This window comes from Anolis sagrei, chromosome 4, assembly GCF_037176765.1.
Source record: "Anolis sagrei isolate rAnoSag1 chromosome 4, rAnoSag1.mat, whole genome shotgun sequence".
Lineage (NCBI taxonomy): Eukaryota > Metazoa > Chordata > Lepidosauria > Squamata > Dactyloidae > Anolis > Anolis sagrei.
The window spans coordinates 103,568,300-103,594,305 of record NC_090024.1 but is presented as its reverse complement, the minus strand read 5'-3'; the positions used below and the strand labels follow the sequence as shown (position 1 = coordinate 103,594,305).

General features: G+C 40.8%; 1 protein-coding gene across 9 annotated transcripts in view; it reads right to left on the bottom strand.

Moving 5' to 3' along the window:
• The window catches only part of CTNND2 (catenin delta 2), a 623,732-nt gene that overhangs the window by 256,641 nt on the left and 341,085 nt on the right, over window positions 1-26,006 (bottom strand). For all 9 annotated transcript variants that reach the window (XM_067467540.1, XM_067467541.1, XM_067467543.1 and 6 more), the window contains one exon: window positions 24,338-24,947. In XM_067467540.1, the coding sequence (XP_067323641.1) occupies window positions 24,338-24,947 (610 nt within the window). The remainder of the gene's footprint in view (window positions 1-24,337; window positions 24,948-26,006) is intronic.

Here is a 26,006-nt window from a genome sequence, read left to right as displayed (position 1 = left end):
ACAACTGGACAAAGGCACCAATTTTTTAAAATGGAAATCACTATGTCAAACTTTCTTTTCATTAGGGCTAACTCAAAGCTGAGAGCTATAGTGACAGCATGGTGTTACTAGGCAACCATGCCAGGCAACAGTGCACACACTGTCTGGGTGGTTAACCCCTGCTCCGTGACAATTCCCAAATCCAAAACAAAATTGTTCAAAACGGAAGGATCTTTCAAGGCTCTGAATTCTGTCGTAATTTTTTTAAAAATAGGAAAAGATGGGAATCAGTTCACAAGAAAACACCGCAATAGCCCCAGTGTGGAAAATGGCTTCAGCATTCTTTGTTGTTACATTTTAAACATGTATTGCTATGTTCTTTGGGGCAAGGGCGGCTTCAGGAACAAAAGGGCAAGCGTACTTTCACTGACACACCCTATTGTGACTCTAGTACCACAAGAGAAAAATACACTGATTTTCAATGGACATAAAGACATTACAACTCTCTTGCTGAAGCAGATCAAAACTACAAAACAGGCTTCTTAGATTAAAGTTTGAGACCTGAAAGGTCATTTAATTCATTCCTGTTTTTTTAAACAGCGACTTCCAGATGCCTTTGGGAAGCTTTCAAGTACAGTGTGATGGCACTCTAATTTTGCATAATCCAATGCCATTTCTTTGAATATTACCAATCTGTTAGGTTCTGATTCATCTTTGCCAACAATATCTTGAAGTCAGCACAGCAACATTTTCTATTTTAAGAATGCATGATTTTGTTATGTGTTCTGATAGAATAGTGCATCAGCAATACATGAAATCAACTCTCAAATGGCTGCATAGCTAGTAAGTGTGTCACAATCGCCTCTCTTTAGAAGATTCAGGTATAAAACATGATACCTTGGTGGCAGGTGAATGCAGCCTCCTGCTCTTCTCATCTTGTACTGTAAGTGTCTCAAAGTTTAGTTGAACCAGGAATACGATATCATTCATCCATAAAGAACTTCTGCTTCAGTAGTGTTTGAAGCAAAGCTGAGGAATCCTGTTTATACTGTTCCTCTAACACAGGGACATTTTATGAATTGATTTAATAGCACTGTTAGCACTAATTTAATACAGACTGTTTTACTGTTTTGAATGATTGCTTATGTATTGTTTAATTATGAGTAATGTTCAATTGTGGTTTTATTATTGTAATTGTTATGTAGTGGCCTCGTAACGGGGCCCATTGTAAGCTGTTCTGAGTCCCCCTTCGGGGGTTGAGAAGTGACGGGATAGAAATACGGGAAATAAATAAACCTCTCGTAATGTTGTCCAACAATAGCAGATAGTTCACAAAATAGAATACATTTTTCACTCAATATATAGAAACTCTTCCTTATATTTAGGATAACCATCAGTGTGGTGGACTATGACTGTAGAAGTTCCAGGATCAGCTGCCTTTTTAGAATCATAGAATAATAGAGTTGGAAGAGACCGTATGGGCCATCTAGTTCAATCCCCTTCTATCTTCAGAAAGTTGTAGAAGTAACATAGTACAACTAATGTGTTATCTGTAACTAGATGGTGCAAAATGCATCATAAATGTTCTCAGCCTTGACAGATGAGTAGGATGTGCCAAGACATTAAACTATAGACATTCAGTCTGAAAACTATCTACTGCCACAAGCCTTTCCTTTTCTATGAGTGACAAGATCCATGCAGCAATAGCAAGAAAATTGAATATATACACACCCACAACTATTGTTTTATAATGAAGTGTTTCCTGCAAAAACTTTCTTATGTTAGTTATTTTCCCCATGCAAAAAACCTCAAATGTAGAAAATCTTCAAAAGAAGAGCAAAATCTCCATGATCTTTCCCAGTAGGGAGAAAATGTATTTTTTCCCATTCCTACCAGTACACACATACCTGCAACACATTACTTTTTAAAATAATAATAGAATAACAATGTTGTTGCTTTCTTCATAATAACTTAATAACTGACAGATAATATCAGGTGTTTTTTCAAAAGTGTAACAAGTAATCTTTATTTAGTAGTTCCAAACTTATTTGGAGGGATTTGGATGTAATATTTCTATTTTATGTGTGTTTATGAAAAATATGTATTTACTAATAACTTGTTATTACTATTTTATTTATAAATTAGTGAGTACAAAAAGCACAGGCTTTTAAAAACAAAAATAATCCAATACAGAAACAGCAAAAGAGAAAGATATTTCCCATTTTTGTATTTGTTTGGTGGCTCATACAGTGAAATAAATAACCTTAAACCTTTTTGCTCTTTCCTGAGAGAAAAGGAGGTTGACACAACAGCAGTAAGAGGGGTCATGTCTCTGTAGAAAATAATGGGGCAGGTTTGGTGAGATAGAGTGTATAGAAACAACTGCAACTGTTTGACATCTGTTCACTTCAGTTCACTTGCGGAGTGCCAAAATAATATTAGTTACAACAATAACTTTAACAATAATAGTTCATTTGTATCCCACCTTTTCCACAACAGTGAGGATCATGTTATCTTGCAAATTATTAAAATCACTAGGGATAGTGTGTGTGTGTGTTATTAAAAATATCTATAGCATTAAAATCATTTCGAATTCATTGAAAGAGAGAAATGAAAAAACGGCACACCATTAAAAGACCATTACATAGCAGTCTCTCTGCACTTTTGCTTAAAAGAATGGGACAAAATATTAAGTCTGCAACTAAATCTAAAACATCTACAGCCAAAATTAAAATTACTTTTTTTTGCTATAAAGCTCATTAGGTAGCAAAATTATTATATGGAAATTTACGTATTATCATATTTTTAAAAATGTTAGAAAGATTACTAATTTCAGCTTCTGCCAAACTTGTTGCAGTAAGTCATAGCAGGATCAAGTGTGTGTGTGTTGAAGAAAAACCTTATGATGGTAATTATATCCAGCTGGTAATGTAGATCAACCAGAAAGCTTGGACCACACCCAATGGGGTATATCTGTATGGGTTTTTTAAGAATACAGTGTGGTGAAAGAGCTTCTGGAGAGCTTTTTCTCTGAGGAGATCTATGTTCAAAGGCTTTGCTCTGGGGAGCAGCACAGAGAAGCTACTCTGAAGGAAGCTATGGTGGAATAGGTATTTACTCAAGGTTTTGCTCTCTCATTTGATTTAAGATGAAGATGCCTTATTTTGTGTTACTTACACGGACTATGCAAGTTTGTTGCATTGTTTGATTTTTGTATGCAACATTACAAGTTTATGTTTCATCTCTGCTGAGTAAAGAGTAAACATTTCTCTGTTCATTTTTCCTCTTGTCTGCGAGTCTATTGCATTTGGACTTTGGGTGTTGGGTAAAATCCGCTGCTGCGCAAAAAACTCACTGTATATACAGGGTTAGTCAAAATGAATAGGCCAATTCGGGTACAATTAATTTTCTTATTGGCCTATTCATTTTGACTAACCCTGTATTTTCAAAACATAGTCTTAAACATACAAGCAGTACCTGAGTTACAAACATCCAGCTTAAAAAAACTCATACTTAAGAATGGGAGTGAGACAACAGGAAGTGAGAGAAAATGACGCAAGGAAGGGAAATTCACTCCTGAAAAAGTTACTATCATTAGGGAAAGGTGTTTCAACTGAAACTTTATCACCAATCCTTGTTTCCACAACAAGCCACATTTTTCAAAATCCAATTCTCACAGGGACAGAAAGTGAGGGGAAATCTTCCAAACAGGTGCACAGACAACAAAACAAACTCCACAAGGGTGTTAACCCTCTCCTATGCCAAACATATGTACTTCAATGTACATGTTGAATAGAATGTGTACACAAAAAACAGATTAACATATCTCAATACAAAACCCCTATTTTTAGAAAATGTGCAAATTTGAAAGGTTGCTTCCTGTTATGCAAAGGCCTCTAAACACCAACACAGAATCAACACTTCCAATTCCATCCTTCACTGAAATTCCAACTAATGCTTTTGCAGATTTCCAGAAAAGAGAAGCTTCACTAACTTGTACCCATGTACTTATGCCAACCATACTTGTCAATTGTAGCCAATAAAGTTGTGGCCCTCTTTTCCAATCTATTTCAGTGTATGTGCATTTATCAAGCACTCTTGTTGCCCGTGAACATGCAAAACATATTTGAATAACAACAACAGTTCCGAAGGTGGGAGGAAAGATTATATACTCATCTCTCATCCTCTACACAGTGTAGGAATCATTATCTTAGGAAAAGGCATTTAGTCCTTTGTGCAAGAGAAGAAGGAAATATATCTTAAACTGATTTCAGAAAAGTTTCTTTTTGGACTACTACTCACAGCGCTTAATAACAACTGACTTGCTAATAGGGAAATTCTAAAAGCTGTATTCTCCCTCAAAAAGAAAAAAAAGTTCTAAAATTGACACTTCCCATATACAAATTCTACAAACACTTGTACTGATAATCTTTCCAATCTGCTCTCCAAACCACAGGACACATTGTGCTGGAAAAAGAAATCAAATAAGCTACCATACAGTCTTGCAGCTTCTTTGAAAATGGTTTACTTTAGCATAGGCGGGTTACTTTTCTGGAGAGCTTTGTGAGCCTTAAGAAATCCAACATGATTGCTGGTGATTCATTTACTAGGGATAAATAATTTGTGTTCCAACGTTGGGAAATTTGGATGTTCCTTATTAAAAGATCATATAAACTGGCTAATATACTCTTGGTAGGCCTGGAGGCAGCCCCTAGTACAAGCATAAGGCAAAGATGCTGTGTCTTCTAATAGGCATTGGAATTCTTAGCACAACATTATGTACATTTAGTATTGTCTGTCAGATAAATGGATAAATAGAACGCATTTCAAGCTAAATGTTTCCAGGATCACAGCTGATGAGGTATTCTGCCAGCACAGTGGCTAACAGCTATTTATCCCAGAATGTAGGGAAATGGCAGCGAATAAATAATTATGCCCTGGAGACAGAAGTAGTGTTGTCTCTGTCTCAGTTTGCTTCCCAGAAATGCTCTTAAGCTAGTAAATTCCAGTTTAATGCTTCTCTTTCCTGGGGTTTGTCAACAGAAAACAGGCTTTGGGTGACATTCTGGCCAATTGTCGGATAATGCTTTCATGACAGCCTCCACGCATTACAGTATGTTCTTCTCTGTGCTCCTTTTTATTAAGCCTTGTCACAAGCAAGTCTTATGAAACCAAATCAAACTATCTTCAGAACTCTCACATTTGCCTGGCCATGCTTTTAAAAATATATTTGGTCTAACATCAGTTGTTCGAACTGCTCTTTGGCCTTTTGACCCTCAGTTACCTGACCTGTCCAGATCAAGCACAGAAGAACTATTTTCCTTTTTTCACAGATGCTGGTGAAGTCTGTGATGGGGGTAAACTGTAATTACATTTATTACTAGCAGCTTCAAAACACTTTGCTCAATCAGATTTGCCCTGACCTGCATGGCAGACTTGATATAGGTCTGGTAGATTTAATCTTGACCCTTGCTGATGGATACTTTCCAATATGTGCAGCTGGAGGATGTGGTAGGATCTTTGGGCAGATGAGAACCACTACATGTGTACTAAATGCTTGCCCTTCATGGCTTCTTAAACAAGCTAGGGGAGAACTGGCTGAGTAGGAAAGGGAAGTAATTAATGCCTCTCTCACAAATACACTTTTTTATTCCTATCTCACCCAGGGTTTTAACTTTTTAACATTTTATTTCATACATCTGGCCCACCCTTTGTGATTGATTTTACTATACTATATGACACTGTTTATTTTATTTGTTATTTTATATATTTCGTTATGATGTATTTCTTTGTTGTTTTGTGTCTAATTATGTTGTATTATTTTTGGGCTTGGCCTCATGTTAGCTGCCCCTTTGGGGAGATGGTGGTGGGTTATAAATAAAGATTGTTGTTGTTGTCGTTGTTATTGTTATTGTTATTATTATTACAATAAGAAAGATTCCCAATTTGCCTGAAAGAGGCTGTAGTAAGATCCTATTATACTGTATAATGATAGACCAGTCTCAAACATTTTATTTGAGGGTAAGGTACCAGCGCGTGTGATGGCTTCTCAACTCCAGTGCTCCTGGATGATGCAGATTATCTCGATCCATATCATTCTGGCTTTATCCCTGGTTACTGGCCAGAGGAAGCATTTATCTCCTTGGTGGATGACCTATGTAGGGAAATGGACAGGGAGGATGTATCTCTATTGGTTCTGCTGAATGTCTCAGCAGTCACCATGGTATTCTTCTGAGTTATCACCTAGGATGAGGACTGGAGATATTGTTCTACAATAGCTCTATTCTTTCATGAAGGGATGATCTCGGAGAATGGCACTGGGAGATTCCTACTTGACTCCTTGTCCATTGGTCTGTTGAGCTCCTAAGGGTTCAGTTTTGTCCCCTGTGCTATTTAGCAACTCCATGAAACTGAAGTAAGAGGATGTCCAGAGTTCTGGGGTCAGATTCCACCAGTATGCTTATGATACCCAGCTACCATTACTCCTTTCCATTTAATTCTAAGGAAACTGTTCCTGTGCTAAATTGATGCCTCACAGCTGTAATGAACCAGATGATGGAAAACAAACTGAAACTTAATTTAGGTAAGACAAAAGTACTCCTGGTTAGTCCAAAGATAGACCTGGAAATATGGATTCAGCCTATGTTAGATAGGGTTGCACTCCCTCTGAAAACACAGCTTTGCAATTTACGGCTACTCCAATATTCAGCAGGTCAGAGGTCATGTCTGGCCATGATGCTACATGTATTGATTACATCTCACTTGGATTAGTGTACTACGCTCAATGCAGGGCTGCCTTTAAAAAGCACTCACAAATGTCAGTTAGCCCAAAGAGCTGCAACTGGATCAAGAACTGATCTGTCTACTGCAACTGGATCAAGAACTGATCTGTGGTTCTCAACCTGGGATCCCCAGATGATTTTGGCCTTTAACTCCCAGAAATCCTAACAGCTGGTATACTGGCTGGGATTTCTGGGAGTTGTAGGCCAAAAACATCTGGGGACCCCAGGTTGAGAACCACTGGTCTACAGGGAGCACACATTCCTTGGTGCATCCACTCTATATACAACTTGGATCCAGGTTAACTTAAGTACTGTGTCTTTATGAGATAATTAATGTTTCAAGAACAGTTGGAAAGTCTAACTTTTCTGTCCCATTAACTTCCCAGGCTTCTTCTGTGGGGAAAAGGGAAAGGTCCTTCTTACTGGCGGCTCTCAGACTTTTGAACTCCCTCCCTAGGCTAGAATGGTCTTGTCTTTGTTTTCCCTCTGATGAAAGGTCAAAACAGGTTTGTGCCACCAGGCTTTTGCAAACAGACAAGGCTTGGGCTTTTAATGCTGTGAAGCACTGTAACCACCACAACCATCATCATCATCATCATCATCATCATCATCTTTATTAACACCCCACCACCATCTCCCCAACGCGGACTCGGGGCGGCTTACATGAGACCAAGCCCAAACAACATATTACAGCAAAATAAAACCAAAAACATAAGCAACAAGCAACAACATCACAATTACATAAAAACATATGAATACATTAACAATATAACATTACGATAAACACAACCACAGTGACAGTGGGTGGGCCACATGTGAAGGATAAAATGTTAAAAAACTCGGGTGAGATAAGAAGAGGAGCAAGTTATATGCAATTTTTTTTAAAAAAAAATTATTATAGTTTTAAAAATATGTATATGGTCTTTTAGTGGAATTTAATGCTTTCAAATATCTCTTTCCTACATCTAAATTTCTAAATGTATTAGTTTAACAGTATAAACAATTTCCAGCTTTTTCCTGCAGTCATGATGGTGCAACGTTCTTAGTAAGTTGAATCTGTGAAGCTACACTCTTGGTTTCAATTATGTGCTGCCCTGCCTGCAAAACGAAATTTGGAGGTAGGAAAAGGGAGCAAAGAAAAAAGTTCCAATGGATCCTAGAATAGTCCACTTGAACATTAGGAAGCACTTTCTAACTGTGGGAGCTGTTCAGCAGTGGAACTCTCTGCCCTGGAGTGTGGTGGAGCCTCCTTTTTTGGAGGCTTTTAAACAGAGGCTGGATAGCCATCTGTTGGGGTGTGATTTTCCTGCTTCTTGGCAGTGGGTTGGGCTGGATGGCCCACAAAGCCTCTTCCAACTCTATGATTCTGTATTCCAATGAGAACAATGTCAAATTACTGCTTTGATGAGAGTAGGGGAATCACCCAAAATTGACAACTTGGAAGAACAGAATGGAATGGCATTGATTCTCCTGCAAAAAGACATGACTAACTGGCTGGCTGGCTGGCTGGCTGGCAGACATCCAGTATAGAAACAAAACCACACTCTCACACAACATGAGACAATTTCTGATATTATATAGTTCACAGAGTTACCAAATTCTCAGCATTAAGAAAAGTCTTAAGTCTACTTGCATTATATATAATGAATCATCTCTCAATCACTGAGCTACTTGTGAATACCTGAAAATGATTTAATAATGTACTTTGTTTTGCACTCAAATGTGCTATGCTTGCTTACTTCTATAAATTATATGGTTCCTTTTGGTATAACCACAATTTTTAAATATATAAATGACATTTTAAAATGAAAAATACACGTGACTAGTGATATCATGTTGGAAAAACAACACCCTGCTCCATCTTCACTCTATTTTCAGCCTCTTTTGCTGGTAGAGTTATCTCAATATAATTTTGTCCTTCCCACATAGCTCTTATATGATTTTCCTCACATATATGGTCTCAGAGAGAAAGCAATTGCAAGTGAGTGAAACAGTACAAAAATGTCAAAGAGGCAGAAAGAAATAAGCTACATAGTTCCAAATTAACAAACTGATCGATCAGATGAGAGTTTGAATTGGATCCTGCACTGTGTGATAAATACAAGGTTTTGTTTGCATGTTATTTAAGGAAAAGTCAGAAAACAGGAGAATTGTGTAGTTCAGAACATAGGAACTTGGAGAATACCAAACATAAGACATATATAGAATCCTTTGTTGGAACCAAAGAACTATGGAAAAAAAGAGAGAGTGGACATCACTATTTCACATACCCTTCTCCAATAGTTAAAATACAGATTTTGCACAGTAAGAGTGTAGGTAGCTTTTAAAAAAATACTTGGAGGAATTAGTTTTACTTCGCTTGTATAATGTTAGCAGTAAAGGTAAGGGTTTCCCCTTGACATTAAGTCTAGTTGAGTGCAACTCTGGGTGGTGATGCTTATCTCCATTTCTAAGCCGAAAAGCTGGTGTTGTCTGTAGATGCCTCCAAGATCATGTGTCTGGCATGACTGCATGGAGCTCTGTTACATTCCCACTGGAGTGGTAACTATTGATCTACTCACATTTACATGTTTTCAAACTGCTAGGTTGGCAGAAGTTGGGGCTAACAATAGGAGCTCACCGCCAACCTTCCGGTCAGCAAGTTCTGTGGCTTGGTGCCACTGCAGCCCCCAATATTAGCAGTAAAAGACATATAATTCAAGGAAAAGAGTTCCTTTCCAATAAACCTCAAGGGCCTGCCACTAAAAGTTGGGAAATCTGCTTAAGCATCTCCTAACTGAACTATATCTATATTTAAAATATGGTTTTCCCCCATCTGTGCATCACCTGCCAATCTGATTATATTCTGCTCCTTGGCTAAAAAGACATCTTTATTTCCATTAAAATAAAATCATCATATGTTTGCTTTTCAAATCTCAATCTTGATACATTACTTGAAAAGCAAATTCTAACTTTAATTAAAGTGATCCATCTGCACTAGAGCAAATATTAGGGTCTCAATGACTATTGCTTGGTGATGGTTCATAGGAACCCAACAACAAATAAGCTACTTCAAGTATCCTGAAAAGTGCTAGGGATATATTTATTCTTCATGACGACTATATAGCAATCTGTCACAGATGTCTCCGTTCAGACAGGGATGCTATGCTACTTTCTTCCTAGTATTGCTCATGATAATTGCACTGTTGGTATAATTAGTACATACTTCTTGTTTCTAATGTGCAGCTTCCACTGGCCCAGAGGATAACTTGATGGTGGGGGACCCTGTGGCCAGGCATGTAGCCGGGGGGGGGGGGGGGGGGGTTGAAGCGAGTGGTCCGTGAGAAAGCCTTACTGGTACATTATTTCAACTGTTATGTTTATTCATATCATGATCTGATACCATGCACAATATATCCCATATGCATGGGGGTATTGGGGTAATGATATAAAAGGTTTGCTAGGGTAGACCCTCTTTCACTCAGACTCAGCCCCCACCCCCTGAATCAAACTCAGCTCCCCCCGAATCAAAATCCTGGCTATGGGCCTGCCTGTGGCTATATACAAGTTGTGGTCTTGGATCTTTCACAGGGCTGTATGGGAAAGTAGAGGAGCTGCTCTTCTTTCCCAACAGGAAGAAAGACAGTATTAGGGAAGGTGGGGAAAAGCATTCAGCAGCTGATATGTGATCTATTTTGTAGATGTTAACAGAGATGAGAGGGGAAATAGAGACAACTCTATTGAGAGTTCACTCCATATGCCTGCAAAGGTATTTAGGGGGTCTCTTGAATTCATGGCAAGAAACAAAAGTCTAACAGAGAAGTTTATATTTTTCAGAACCACCTCCTTCCCAAAGCCAATTCTCACTTCCTCAACCCCCTCCCCCCCAAAAAACAAAAAACCCCAACCCCCCCCCCAAAAAAAACAAAATGAAATGAAAAGAACAAAAACAAAAAACCAAACCCAAATCATATTTTTTAACAAGTTGTATAAAGGTTTGATCTAAAAATTGTCTGGATATTTTACAATCAGAGGCTTGCTTATTATCTTTGAAAGTTGCTGCTTCAGTTCCATTACTTCCATGAGATCCCATCTCCTCCCACTTTCTGAGGCAGAAAGAAAATTGCTGATCCTCTCCTACGCTGTATGGGAGAAATGGAAGACTTTGCAGAAGTGTTTCCTACCCAGGCCTAGAAAGAGGAAAGCAGGTAGCACTTATCCTCCCCACAAAGAGGATAGTGTCCTCCACCCAAAGGAGCAGCAGAAGGAGGAAGAGATGGAAATGATCCTGGTACCTATTATCACTTCAGGGGCTGGCTCTGTTTCAGGAAATGGTTGGCCAAGTGCAGAACCTTTCTTTGTGCAGTAGAGGAATAGGTACGTTTCACTGATTAGCCCATCGGCTGTATCAAAACACTTGAAAAACACCAGTAGAGGAATAGGGAAACCAAACTCTTTCATTTTCCTTCTTGGAAAGCAGTTATTTCTGCCCTTTTCCCTGCAGGGAGGGTATGAGATTGCTTCTCTTGCATCTATCTTCTTTCTAGGACAACAGTGAGGGTGAGCATCACTCTGGGGGTCCTGCCAGGATGCTAAATTTGCTGCTGTTAGTGGTTTACCATCTGCAGTGATTGGTTCATTAAATACAGTGGTGGAGTTCCCACAACTACAATTTTATATTCTAAAATCATTCTAGACTGACAGAGTGTGGCTACAGGAGATAATAAAGAAAAGGAATCAGATTTGTAAAGTAAGAGTGCCCAGGGCTCTGATTCTTAAAATGTTTGCAAAAATATTTAGCCTTAAACTGAAGCAACAATATATGCATTTTTAGGGGAAATTTCACAGTGCTTACTTTCTCTATATATATTTTTTCATTCCTTTAAGAAAAACTAAAGATCAATTCATTATTTCATAAAAATAATTATAAAATATGAAATAATAAATTCACTGTTTAGGTATACAAGGTAAATTAAAGCTAAAACTTTGATTAATTTTGGTTTTACTTTTTATTTAATACACAGCAGTCTTTCTTTTGTTGCACTGGAAAGTTGGAAGCATGTGTATGTAAGATATATTCAAGTTTGTGGTTAATATGCTTAATTTTTTCCAATCTAAGAGAGCAAATATTTGTGAGCATAAATGTTGATGCTATTCAGAAAATATAGGTTAAACATCATTGCATATGCATGAAGATTTCTTGGAACTCTATTTTTGCTTGGGTGAAGCCATTCATAGCTATCAACATTTGTCTGTCAATCGGTACATTGGCTCTGGCAGTTGTTTTTCTAGCAAAACCAACACATTAGATAATACAGAAGCTGAGGCATAGGCATATCACAGCAGTAAAGTTATGATAATGACTTAAGAAATGTGAGTGACCTTTTTGAATAATCAACATTACAGATGTTTCCAAAGCTGGTTCTGCACATGAATCTACCCAGCTGGTATTGCCTGGCTGCAATACTAATCACAATTAATTTTTATCAGATACTTTCCTCTAGTTTGAAATGCAAAATGATGGTCTGTACATGTAGAATTACCATTCAAGCTATCCAGCTCACCTCATAGGCATACGAGGACAAATATTTTAATATTAACATTTTACTTGCAGGCAAACTCTCATTAAGTGAACTACATGACCAACCACACAATCAAGTAATCCTTTGCCAACAATTTAGGCAGTTTCTTATCAAAATCTAAAGCATCATTTCTCAAAATTTGGTCCTCCAAGTACCTTTGATTCCAGCTCCCAGATTCCATTGCCAAATGAGTTTGGCAATGAGTTGGAGTTCGTGGGAGCTGAAATCCAAAATAACTACAGGATCAAACTTTGAGAATCAAGTATCCAAAGCATTCACTTACTCTTGGCTTGTGTTTGTTTGGGGAATGAGGATGCATTACATTGTCCATCACACTTTTTAGCACATGTGCTTTGCCTGAGAAACTATAGTAAGTCATATACACATGTCATCATGTGCATTCATGCACCAACTTTATGATGCAGCATAAAACTTTTGGAAAACAAACCATGTTTTCTTGAACACTCTCCAATAAATCTTTGTTTGTTTTATTTTCCACAACTGTGTCTGACTGTTTCATTTAAGAATTGGTAAGGGGAGTGGTCATACCACAGTGAAGTCACTAAACTAAAGGCCTGAATATCATAACCAAGGTGAGATCTGGAGCATAAAAGGGCAAAAAAGTAATAGGAGCACAAGGATTGGAACTGTGAGGACTAGTCAAGACTTGGTTCACTTTTTTTTTAATTTCAGCTATGGAAAGTTTGCCCCCATTAAAAAAAAATCTGAAGAACACAAAAATGTATCATTCTTTTTGTTAATATGACACGCTAGGACTGAAACCTTAAAAACGCCATTTGAAAATGGTCACTTGCACAACTGTGTTATTAAATTAGGTTTTTTTTCTCATGGCTTGAGAAACTGCAAGTCGCTTCTTGTGTGAGAGAATTGGCAATCTACAAGGACATTGCCTAGGGGACACCCAGATGTTTTACCTTCCTGTGGGAGGCTTCTCCCATGTCTTGCATGGGAAGCTGGAGCTGATAGACAGGAGCTCACCCCATCTCATGGATTCGAACCGCCAACCTTCAGGTCAGCAGTTCAGCCAGCACAAGGGTTTAACTCATTGTGCCACCACAATTAAATTATAGCTATAGTCTAGGTGGCATACCCTAAGTCTAGGTGGCATACCTAGCCTTAGGGTCCTTCCACACAGCCCTATATCCCAGAATATCAAGGCAGGAAATTCTACATTATCTGAGTGTGAGCTCAAATAACCCTGTTCAAAGCAGATATTGTGGAATTTTCTGTCCTGATATTCTGGAATATATACTGCTGTGTAGAAGGACCCTCAGTGTCAAGGTTCCAAGAACTTCTTAAAGGACTAAAGGAAGCTCTTGTTTACAGAATCCAGGATAGAAGCACCAAAAACAGCACTTGCAGGAAGCTGTGATACCTGAACTTGATACTTGTTCCAAGTTCCAAAGCTAGGATTTATGAGCCAGGACACAACATTACAGAAAAAAACCCTGGACAACTAAATCATTTTGGTGTTCTTCTAGCCTTCACGGTCATTCTGTAATCCTGAATTTTATACTCAACATTGACAGAATTCATTCACAAATTATAAATGTAGTCACAAAAAGACAAAAAATACTTCTCAGCATTATAAACTACTGCTGAAGGACTGGCAGTGAGCTTTATTTCCCACATGCATAACAAGCAAGTTCCCAACCAGACAGAATATCCAAGGACAGGGACATGCACCCTCTGAAAATTCCAGACATGCCCGACTTAAAAGACAAACCCAAAGGATATGCTCCGGCTAAGTGGCAAGTATCCTCCTTAATCTCAAAAATCCTCTGAGGTAGCAGTAATGCCAAGCTTTGTCACCCGCATCAGGGGACTTCATTTTTCAACAGAGATTTCATTCTTCAAATTGAAAGTAACAGTTCTTGTCTTTTTCAAGGTGAGCTGTGAAAAGCCCTGTTCCTATTTATTAAAGGCGGCTTAGCCTTTCTTTCAGTGCTTCCCTTAAAGAAGTCTCTCCCCAGCACCAACCCACGGCCCCTTTAAAGTCTGGGTACTACGATTCCAAAGAGTTTAATTGAAGAGATCTGGCAGTGTTTTATATTTAACAAAGACATCCTTTGATTCAAGAGTTCATTAGTCAGTGGAGTTAAATAAATGCTAAGAAACAAAAAACAAAGACTTGTTCAGTTTCCCTCTCTTGAGATGTCATAATCTATCATGAACAGACAAGACCTGAATTTTTAACATGTATATATAAAGAAGAAAACCACCTTTGACAAAAACAAAGATGCCAAACAAACAAACAAGCCTATTTATTATCTCCCACTCAGTGGGGAGGAAAACCAATTTTCCTTTGATTGTTTTCACATTCTCGTCCTCTTCCCAACCCACACTGTACGACCAGGAATGCAATGCTCAAAATAAATATAAAGTACACCCATTAAAAATACTCAGATTTGGAGGAGAAAATAATGTAAGGTTAGAGAAAAGCAGCAAAACAAAATTAACTTGATGCCCTGCTGGAACTCAAATCAATGCAAGAAACAAATGGTGTCACCCGTCTCAAAATAATGTCTAGCAGAACTAAAGTAATAGGGCTGTTCTACATATTACAGAGCAACAACTCCCCATTTCTCACTTGTTAATTCAAAACAGTTGCAACCAAACTCTGTTATTTGATATTGATATGATCCATAGATGTTAACATTGTTTCATATTCACACTTCATCTAAAAACATAATGTGTCAACAGGCCCTTGCCACTAAGCCTGAAGTCTCACAGTGAGTCAGATAATTTGGGGTGTGTGGGGATGTTGCATTTGCTGGCACGAGGTTCTGACAGGATCTCATCCCATCACACTGATTCCCTATAAAACCAAGTCAGTCAAGAAGCCATATATCAAACAGACCACCAAGTCCTAAGGATATTTTAAAAGGTCATGAAATACCTCTTGAAAAGTACAGGCAGTCCCCAAGTTATGAACAAAATAGATTATTTTGGCCTGTTCTGAAGTTGAATTTGTATGCAAATACATTTTAAAAGTATAACATACATACCCCCCCTCTCTCTATATATAGAGAGAGAGAGCACAAGATGGATGGATGGCATCCTTGAAGTAACCGGCTTGACCTTAAAGGAGCTTTGGATGGTGATGGCCGATAGGGAGCTCTGACATGGGCTGGTCCATGAGGTCACGAAGAGTCAGAAGCGATTGAATGAATGAACAACAAATATATATATATACACACACACACACACCCTTCCCTATGCCATCCTAAGCTTGCTTGCTTGCTTGCTTGCTTGCTTGCTTGCTTGCTTGCTTGCTTGCTTGCTTGCTTGCTTGCTTGCTTGCTTGCTTGCATAGATAGATAGATAGATAGATAGATAGATAGATAGATAGATAGATAGATAGATAGATAGATAGATAGATAGATAGATAGATAGATAGTGTAGGGAAGCGTTAACACCCCTGTGGTGTTTCTTTTGTTGTCTGTGTCCCTGTTCAGAAGATTTTGCCTCACTTTTTGTCCCTGTGACAACTGGATTTTGAAAAATGTGACTTGTTGTGGAAACAAGGATTTGTGAGAAAGCTTCAGTGGAGACACCTTTTCCCCATGATCATAACTCTTTCAGGAGTGAATTTCCCTTCCAAAGAGTCAATTTTTTTCACTTTCTATTGCCTCACCCCTATATATGAGTTATTTGTAAAGTCAGATGTTTTTAACTCGAGGACTGGCCATGTCTAATACATCTAACTGACTGAACTGACATAAAAATAGTGTTTTATTTCTTGCTGGTTTGAGTCTTTATTCCATCCTTTCAAGGGATTAATTGACACCAATTTTGTGACAAAAATTTCAACTAACGTATTCACAAAAGTTGGAAAATTTGCTCAGCATATTATAATGATGTTTTTCTAACCATCAACATATATTTATGTGTGTGGGAACACTAACACTACCAAGAATATCTAATTACAACCTATATTCCTGCCCTACCCAGAGAGTGCAATATAAAACAAATACAGTGGAATCTATACTTAAGAGTGTCCCAACTTAAGAGGATTTTGAGTTAAAAGCTGTTGCTCAGCACAGGTGTCATTTTGACATAAGAATAGCATTTTGAGTTAAGACACCAGTACAGGGCTTTAGGGCTTCAATGGAGCAGCCTCCGTGCCTCATGCTCTTGTTCACTTTGGGAGACTGCTGCCTGCCTTACTCTTGTTCACTTTGAGTTAGGTGATTTTGTGTGGTTTTTATTCCTGGTATGTTTGGCTTCATGAAAAGGGAGAGACAGAGCATGAGAGGGAGGGAGGCTGGAATGAGTACAGTATGAAGAAAATGATGCTTTTGCCTTTTCACTTTGTACTTTGTGCTTCCTTTCCAGAACTGTGTGCTTCTACCATTTAAAAGTTGATCGTTATTTTTTATTGTTCTATGTGAAAGTGCATTTATACATTATTCTTATTTATAAAGTACTTTTTAAATTTAGAAACACATAACAAATAATGGGGGGGGGGTGTTCCCAGGAGCCTGGAACAGATGAATAGCATTTCAATTGGAAATTCCCTTTGAGATAAGAGCATTTGAGTTAAGAGCTGAGTTGTTGAATAAATTAAACTCTTAAGTCAAGGTATCACTGTAAACATTTTTCTCTACCATGTATTTTAAATTGAGAAAAAAATATATAGGAAGCAGGCATCTAAGCAAGTGAGTTAACTGGATCTTCCTGCACAGCTACACTGGAACTGATGGAATGGCCCCTCTGGTTTCTTCCACCAAATGGGTGACTGTGCAAATGGGAGACTGCATCTCTTTCCTCACAGGGGAAACTTCACAGCAAGGCTCTTCATCCATGGGCCAAAGAAAGAAGACTTCCTGTTCCTTTTTTAAAAATCACGTCTCTCAGGCTGTGAACCTACAAGCATGAACTGTCTATTTCATAGAATCATAGAATCAAAGAGTTGGAAGAGACCTCATGGGCCATCCAGTCCAACCCCCTGCCAAGAAGCAGGAATATTGCATTCAAATCACCCCTGACAGAATATGTTGAATATGTTTATCAGAATATGTTGACACTTCAAACATGTTGCTTTTATTCAACAGATGAATAAATAAACAAGCAACAGTACAATCATCAGCAACACTTCCTTGTGGTTTCAATTAAGAACAGCCAACCTGAAGGTGCCAGAGGTGTGTAGACATGTTTCTTCAGAGCTCCAGAGCAATAATGTTAAAATTGGCATATGTATAAATATTCCTATAATTCACACAGCTGCATATTCACACCTATCTGATCTGATTGGCCCAAATCCAAACAGAAACTGCTTTCTCATTTTGTGCTTGTAGATACTTCTTGATATAAAACATTTCAACCAAATTGGCTGAACTGCTAAATGAAACTTTTGACCTGATCTCATGAATGGATGCTGCTGGCACAGCATCTTACTCGATCAGCAGGAAATGTCTTGAACATCTATATTGAAACACAGTCAGGGATTTTGTCAGAGAAACAAAGCCCCTGGCACCATTTGGCTGAGAAGTGATTATATCACAGGCACTGAATAACAAAGGGAGCTTGGGGGGGAAAAGGGATCCAGAAGAGAACAGAACACTCAATGGACTGAGAAACAGAAAACTGAGAAGGAGCAGATTCTCTGGGGGCAGAAAGAAACTCAAAATAAAAAGGATAGAGGGGATAGAACTTGGGGAACTTCTTTAGGGTAGATGCCATAGTTTCAGCAATTGGGGGATTCTGGAAGGTTTAGTCCAACAATGGAGTTGGAGAGAGGAAAGCTATGAAAGTGAGATAATAAGGAAACAGTACCCCATGAAAGATAGAAATACAAGACAGTTTAAAGCAGGAGATCTGAGACAGAAAAAGCAGATGTGACAATAGAACACAAAAACAAGGGAAAAGAGGGGCCCCTGTCTGAGAGAGGGCAAATGGCATGAGCTGGAATTGCAACCTTAGCCCTCTCATGTTTTATTTGCTATCACACAATCTCCTCACATGCAGATCACATTCTTTATACAAAAGCAAATCAAGGCTGGGGAGGGGAGGAAGGATTGTAGAGAACCTCTTGAAATACACAATTGAAAGGTCCAAAGATCAGAATGTAACTATTGTGTGCTTTGAAGGAAGTGCTCTAATTATTGCAAAACAGTAGCTCAGCTTTTTTAAGCAGAAAGTCCCAGGTTGAATTCATGACATCTCCAGGTCATAGCTAGGACAGACCCCTATTGAAAAGCCAGAGAGTGTCATTATTTAGACAACTTTACATGGACCAATGACTAAAAGACATCATTCAGAGTTAAAGGAATTGAAGACATTTGACAGCCATGCTAAAGAAACTGAACGGTAACCCTTTTCTGTATGACTCATAATGTATGATCACACAAGGCTTCCAAAGGAATCCTTTGTTTGCCAGCAGGTAAATACAGTATATAAATGCAGAGTTCATTCACACTTCTTCAAACCTTCTCAGGTATCTTTTGGAAAATGAAAATAGCACCACTGAAGTGAGTTCTTGGTTAATTTGGGGGACCGTGCGCTTTGTGATGCACTGCAACCAATGCTTTGAAGCCAACCATGGCCACACAACTCACTTCAGATGTCTTCAATATCAGTGGGATGGTGAATCCACTCCACATTTTAATCTGAACTTTAAATGAACTATCCAAGGTGCTGCACCATAGCCCTCAAGTAAAATTCAGCACTTGACAGTGCTCCTTGAAATTTTGTGCTAAAACCTGTGGTGGATAAACTACTCATCCAAGATGAGATACATCACCTGTCACTATCAGTACTTAATGCAACCATCTTATGCTTTTTCCCTCCGCTGTATGCCCTATAGAAGTCACTGAAACATAACCTCTACCTACAAAGTCTGGGGTATTAAAACTGCTCATCCTACAAACAGATTTTTACCAGCTGGCCTGGAGAAAGCTATTATACTTTCAGAGAACAGGATCCAGAATAATAGCTGCAATATGTTGCTTAATTTAACCTTTGGGTAGGCTAGTCCTGTGGTGACATACAGAAATGGTAACACAGTTTGTCAAATGCCATTTCTTTTTCTTTAATAGAAGAATTAGCAAAAGCCATCTCTCATATGAATTCTCTTAATTGTCACATCTAACCATGTAAATCAGACAGGAGAACACATGAGTATGACAGTTGTTGCTATAGCAATATCTCCCAAAAGATTTTTCTAGGAACAAAAATTCCTCATTGAGAAGTACACAGATTAGTTATTTAAGCATCAGCAAGATCAATAATGGCTCTTCAGATGCAGACCTATACATTACAGAGGCACTTCCTAACTGGGATGGAAAACACATGCCTTGACAAGCACAAATATATATGCCACACTAATGAGAACACTATGTGAGACATGCCTATAGCCCACATAATATACTTAACTTCTCAGGATGGATAAAATACAACCATTGGAGGAATTGACACTAAAAATAAAATTAACTTTAAAACACTTTTTAAGAGTCTAAAATTAAGTTCTCGTTTAATCTTGGGAAATTTTACAACATAAAGCATGATTCAGTAGATATTATTTCATTACAAGAAGCAATCAGATCAGTGGTTCTCAACCTGTGGGTCCCCAGATGTTTTTGGCCTACAACTCCCAAAAATCCCAGCCAGTTTACCAGCTGTTAGGATTTCTGGGAGTTGAAGGCCAAAAACATCCGGGGACTCACAGGTTAAAAATCACTGAGATAGGGCATTAAGCGAGAACTCTTGATTCTTGCTAGGCCAATTTCTCCATTAAGTCAGGAAGTGTATGTGTGGAGAATGACAAAAGAAAAAACACAGAGACAGCAGTGTCAAAGGCTGTGATTGCAAACACTTCCAGGCCCACTGAAATCAATAGCAGCTCAACTTCTGAGCAAACACCGATAGGATTATGCTGTCTGTTATTTCTGCTAAGGGAATGCTTGCGATTTAATGACAACACATTAGGAATAAACTGACTTGGAAGTAGGACTGAAGACACAAGGTTGACAGTAATGGGGACTAAGACTGTATATACACTGCTGTATAATACAGGGTTAGTCAAAATTTATAGGCCAATAAGCCATTCAATTGAATGGCTTATTGGCCTATGCATTTTGACTAACCCTGTAGTTTGAATGCGCATTATATAGTCAGTGCAGACTGCACTGAACTGTATCATATGGGTCTACACCAGGCATGGGTAAACTTTGGCCCTCCAGGTGTTTTGGACTTCAACTCCCACAATTCCTAACAGACTTCTGGCTGTTAGGAATTGTGGGAGTTGAAATCCAAAACACCTGGAGGGCCAAAGTTTGCTCATGCCAGTTTTGGACTGTCTTTTATAAATTCTATAGACTATAACACACATTCAAATTATTATATGGCAGTGTAGATCCAGTTTTAGTCACTGAAGTTTGCTCCAAAAGAACACGGTCTGAAAGAAAGCATGTCTGAATCATAGAACCACAACCTCAGAGGAGACCCCAAGGGCCACCCAGTCCAGCTCCTTTGCCATGCAAGGAACACACAACCAAAGCACTCCTGACAAATGACTATCCTTTCTTTAGGCTGGATCTACACAGATGGCAAGCTATTTGACCTCAGCAGACTGAAAGCCAAAACCAAGGTTACAACAACATCTCCGGTATGCTGATGACATCGTTGTCTGTGAAGACCTACAAGCCACTTTAAACACCTTTGCAGAAGCATACGAGAAGCTCAGCCTGTCACTGAACATCGAGAAAACCAAAATGCTCTTCCAGCAGCCACCAGACAATCCTCTCCAATGCCAGAAATATAGCTTGATGGTATAACATTAAAAATATTGACCATTTCCGCTCCCTTGGCAGCCACCTCTCCACCAAAGTCAACATCAACACCGAAATACAACACTGCCTGAGCTCTGCGAGTGTAGCATTTTTCCAAATGAAGCAGAGTGTTTGAGGACCGGGACATCCATAGGGATACCAAGGTGCTTGTTTATAAAGCTATTGTTCTCACAACCCTGCTATATGCCTGTGAAACGTGGACTGTCAACAGACATCACATGCAACTCCTGGAATGATTCCATCAGCGCTGCCTCTGGAAAATCCTGCAAATCTCTTGGTTAGACAAGTGGACAAATGTCAGCATGCTGGAAGAAGCAAAGACCACCAGCATTGAAGTGATGGTGCTCCACCCTCAACTCCGCTGGACCGGTAACGTTGTCCGGATGCCCGACCACCGTCTCCCAAAGCAGTTGCTCTACTCCGAACTCAAGAATGAAAAACGGATAGGCAGGAAAAGAGATTTAAAGATGGGCTCGAAGCCAACTCTGGCATAGACACTGAGAACTAGGAAGCCCTGGACCTTGAGCGCTCCAGCTGGAGGTAAGCTGTGACCAGCAGTGCTGTAGAATTTGAAGCGGCACGAATGGAAGGTGAAAGAGAGAAACGTGCTAAGAGGAAGGCGCATCAAGCCAACCCCGACTGGGACCGCCTTCCACCTGGAAACCGATGCCCTCACTATGGAAGAAGATGAAGATCAAGAATAGGGTTCCACAGTCACCTATGGACCCACCCACTGGAAGACTATCCTACTTAGACAACGAGGGATCACTTAAGTAAGTAAGTACCCTTATATCCCAAGATCGGATACCTGAGTATCAGGGTTGTAGCCAGAAAAAAATTTCAGGGGGGGGGGTTTAAATTTGGGGGGGGGGGTTGAAACCTGCCTCCTAGCTCACACTGAAGCAAAGAGCACAGCAGGGGGCAGAGCAGCCTTCAACAGCCTGCAGCTCCACCCCTGTCAACCACCTCCACCAAGTCTGGCCTCCTTAATGAGAGCATTCAACACCCCCAACTTGGTTGCTTCACTACATGGGCTATTGCTGCAAGTAATGACAGTGTGAATAAATTGTCAATATTTGCTTGAGGTAGGTAGTGCTTGCAGTTCAGGAGGGACTCTTAATTTTTTGTGTCTCATAGACTTAGCATGGGGATTTGGTTAAGCAGTTAAAATTCATGAGTAAACCAGATTTTTTTTAACCTGAAAAATTTCAAAGGGGGGGGGGGTTGAACCCCTAACCCCCACACCTCGCTACAGGCCTGCTGAGTATCTTTCTATCTCAGATTATCTGGCAGTGTGGACTCGTACAATCAGGGGCGGCTCAACCCATTACGCAAAGTAAGCATTTACAGCAGGGGTCCTCAAACTAAGGCCTGGAGGCCGGATGTGGCCCTCCAAGGTCATTTACCCGGCCCTTGCTCAGGGTCAACCTAAATCTGTAAAGACTTCAAAGCACACAACAACAATCCTATCTCATCAGCCAAAAGCCACACTTCCCATTGAAATACTAATAAATTTATAGTTGTTAAAATTGTTCTTCATTTTAACTATTATATTGTTTTTAAGTGGTTTTTGCACTACAAATAAGATATGTGTAGTGTGAACTGGAATTAATTCATTTTTTTAAAATTATAATCCAGCCCTCCAACAATTTGAAGGACTGTGACCTGGTCCTCTGTTTAAAAAGTTTGAGGACCCCTGATTTACAGTATAGTTGATTTTGCCCAGGGGTGCTCTTGAGGCGCTCTTGGGGGAAAATAGATCTTGACATATGCGAATTGTAGTTACTGGGATGTATGGTTCACCTACAATCAAAGAGCATTCTGAACTCCACCAATGATGGAATTGAACCAAATATGGCACACAGAACTCCCACGCCGAACAGAAAATATATATCAGTGATTGGTTGGGGGAGGGGGGCGCCAAATACTGTTTGCTTACCGTTGAAAATTACCTAGGGCTGCCTCTGCGTACAAGATTGGGAAAGGTATACGGCAAGGCTGCATACTCTCACCCAACCTTTTTAACTTGTATGCTGAACACATCATGCGATGTGCGGGGCTTGATGAATGCAAAGCTGGGGTGAAAATTGCTGGAAGAAACATTAACAACCTCAGATATGCAGATGACACCACTCTGATGGCCGAAAGCGAGGAGGAGCTGAGGAGCCTTCTAATCAAGGTGAAAGAAGAAAGTGCAAAAGCTGGGTTGCAGCTAAACGTCAAAAAAACCAAGATTATGGCAACAAGAATGATTGACAACTGGGAAATAGAGGGAGAAAACGTGGAGGCCGTGACAGACTTTATATTTCTAGGCGCAAAGATGACTGCAGATGCAGACGGTGGCCAGGAAATCAGAAGACGCTTACTTCTTGGGAGGAGAGCAATGTCCAATCTCGATAAAATAGTAAAGAGTAGAGACATCAGACTGGCAACAAAGATCCGCCTAGTCAAAGCCATGGTATTCCTTGTAGTTACCTATGGATGTGAGAGCTGGACCTTAGGGAAGGCTGAGCGAAGGAAGATGGATGCTTTTGAACTGTGGTGTTGGAGGAAAGTTCTGAGAGTGCCTTGGACCGCGAGAAAATCCAACCAGTCCATCCTCCAGGAAATAAAGCCCGACTGCTCACTGGAGGGAAGGATACTAGAGACAAAGTTGAAGTACTTTGGCCACATCTTGAGGAGACAGGAAAGCCTAGAGAAGACAATTATGCTGGGGAAAGTAGAAGGAAAAAGGAAGAGGGGCCGACCATGGGCAAGATGGATGGATGGCATTCTTGAGGTGACTGGACTGACCTTGAGGGAGCTGGGGTGGTGACGGCCAACAGGGAGCTCTGGCGTGGGCCGGTCCATGAGGTCACGAAGAGTCGGAGACGGTGAACAAATGAACACCAACAAGCCTCTGCGTACAATCCAGTTCAAAACAAGTAACTCAGATCCTGGGATATAGGGCAGTGTTGACCCAGCTATCAAAACAAGTACCAGGTTTAGGGACAGCATATTCCCCCATCAAAACACCTACAATCAGAAAGTTCTCTTTCCCTACAGTTTGACTCTTCCCTGCCTGAAGCTGCAGCTCCATCCCCTCCATTTCCACAGCCTTTCCTGCCAATTCCCTTTCCCAAGCGTCTCCCCCCCCCCCCGCCCCCCGAAAGGATGCAAAGAGCGAGGGAGGGAAGGGTCTTCCTTCACCCCAGGGACTGACCTGCGAGGCTGCCGGGCCTCTGGAGGGTGGCGGAGGCGTAGAGCTCCTGCGAGTGCGGCGGGTGGACCAGCCTCTTGGTGGGCGAGAGCGTGGCGTAGGTGCCGAGGGTGGAGCTGAGCTGGTGGAGCGGCGAAGAGGCGGCGGCGGCGCTGGGAGGCGGCGGCAGGGTGGGCGGCGAGGTGACGCGCAGCGGCGAGGGCGCCAAGCCCGCCGTGGAGACCACGATGTTGATGGGCGAGCTGGTGCTGTAGGACTTGGCCAGGCGGCTCGGCGACTGCTTCGGGGAGGAGACGCGCTGCGTGGTGCCGTAGCCGCCGCCGCTGCTGCCTTCGGAGGCGGAGCCCGCCCGCTGGAGCTTGGTCGGCGAGCCCACCTGCTGCTGCATGGAGAGCGGGGAGCTCACGCGCTGCGCCGGCAGCGTGGAGCTCGAGTAGTAGAGAGCCGGCGCGTGCGGCTGGGGCTGGGGGGGCTGCGAGGAGGAGGCCGCCGAGGACGAGGAGGAGTCCGGCAAGTGGAAGGCGCTGCCATGGCTCGGCGCGAAGGACTCCCGCGGAAGGGGCGGCGGAGGGGCCTCCGAGCCCGAGAGGTGCGCTCCCCGCCCGCTGGTGCCCTGAGGAGGAGAGGGAGGGGGAGGGGGAGGAGAAAGCAGGCGACAGACAGACACAGGCAGAACGAGAGAGGCCGTCAAAGAAGAAAGAAACCCCTCACGCGCCCCCTCCCGCCTGCGCGCGCCCCCACCTCCCTCCCTCCCTCCCAGCTGTTTGGGCCTCCAACTCCCAGGAGTCCTAGCCACCTGATTCAATGCTCAGGAATTCTGGGAGTTCGAGGCTCAAACAGCTCCAATGTTATCAGGTTGAGCATGCCTGGTTTAGGGCAGTAACCTATGGGTCCCCAGGCGTTTTGGTCTACAACTCCCAGAAATCTCCGCTGTTAGGATTTCTGGGAGTTGAAAGCCATTTGGGAACCAACAAGTTGAAAACTACTGCTTTAGGGCTACCAGGCATAAGCAAGCTTCAGCCATTCAGGTGCTTTGGACTTCAACTTCAAAGGAGCCCCCAGTGGCACAATAGGTTAAACCACTGAGCTGCTGCTTATTGAAAGGTCACAGGTTCGAATCCAGAGGTGGGGGGAGCTCTTGCTGTTAGGCCCAGCTTCTGCCAACCTAGCAGATGGAAAACATGCAAATGTGAGTAGATCAATAGGTACCGCTCCATGGACTAGACCAGGGGTCTTCAAACTAAGGCTGGGGGGGGGGGGGCAGGATGCAGCCCTCCAAGGTCATTTACCTGGCCCTCACTCTGAAACGTATTGAAAGCACACAACAACAACAACAATCTTATCTCATCAGCCAAAAGCAGGCCCACACTTCCCATTGAAATACTAATAAGTTTTTATTTGTTAAAATTGTTCTTCATTTTAATTATTGTATTGTTTTAAAGTGTCTTTTGCACTACAAATAACATATGTGCAGTGTGCATAGGAATTCATTCATATTTTTTTCTAATTATAATCCGGCCCTCCAACAGTTTGAGGGACTGTGACCTGGCCCTTTGTATAAAAGGTTTGAGGACCCCTGGACTAGACCATGCTCAATCTTTTTAATTTTAATTATTACATTTGGCCCGGCCATTGTTTTTAATTGCATCATTAGATGCTGTTAATGTTATTG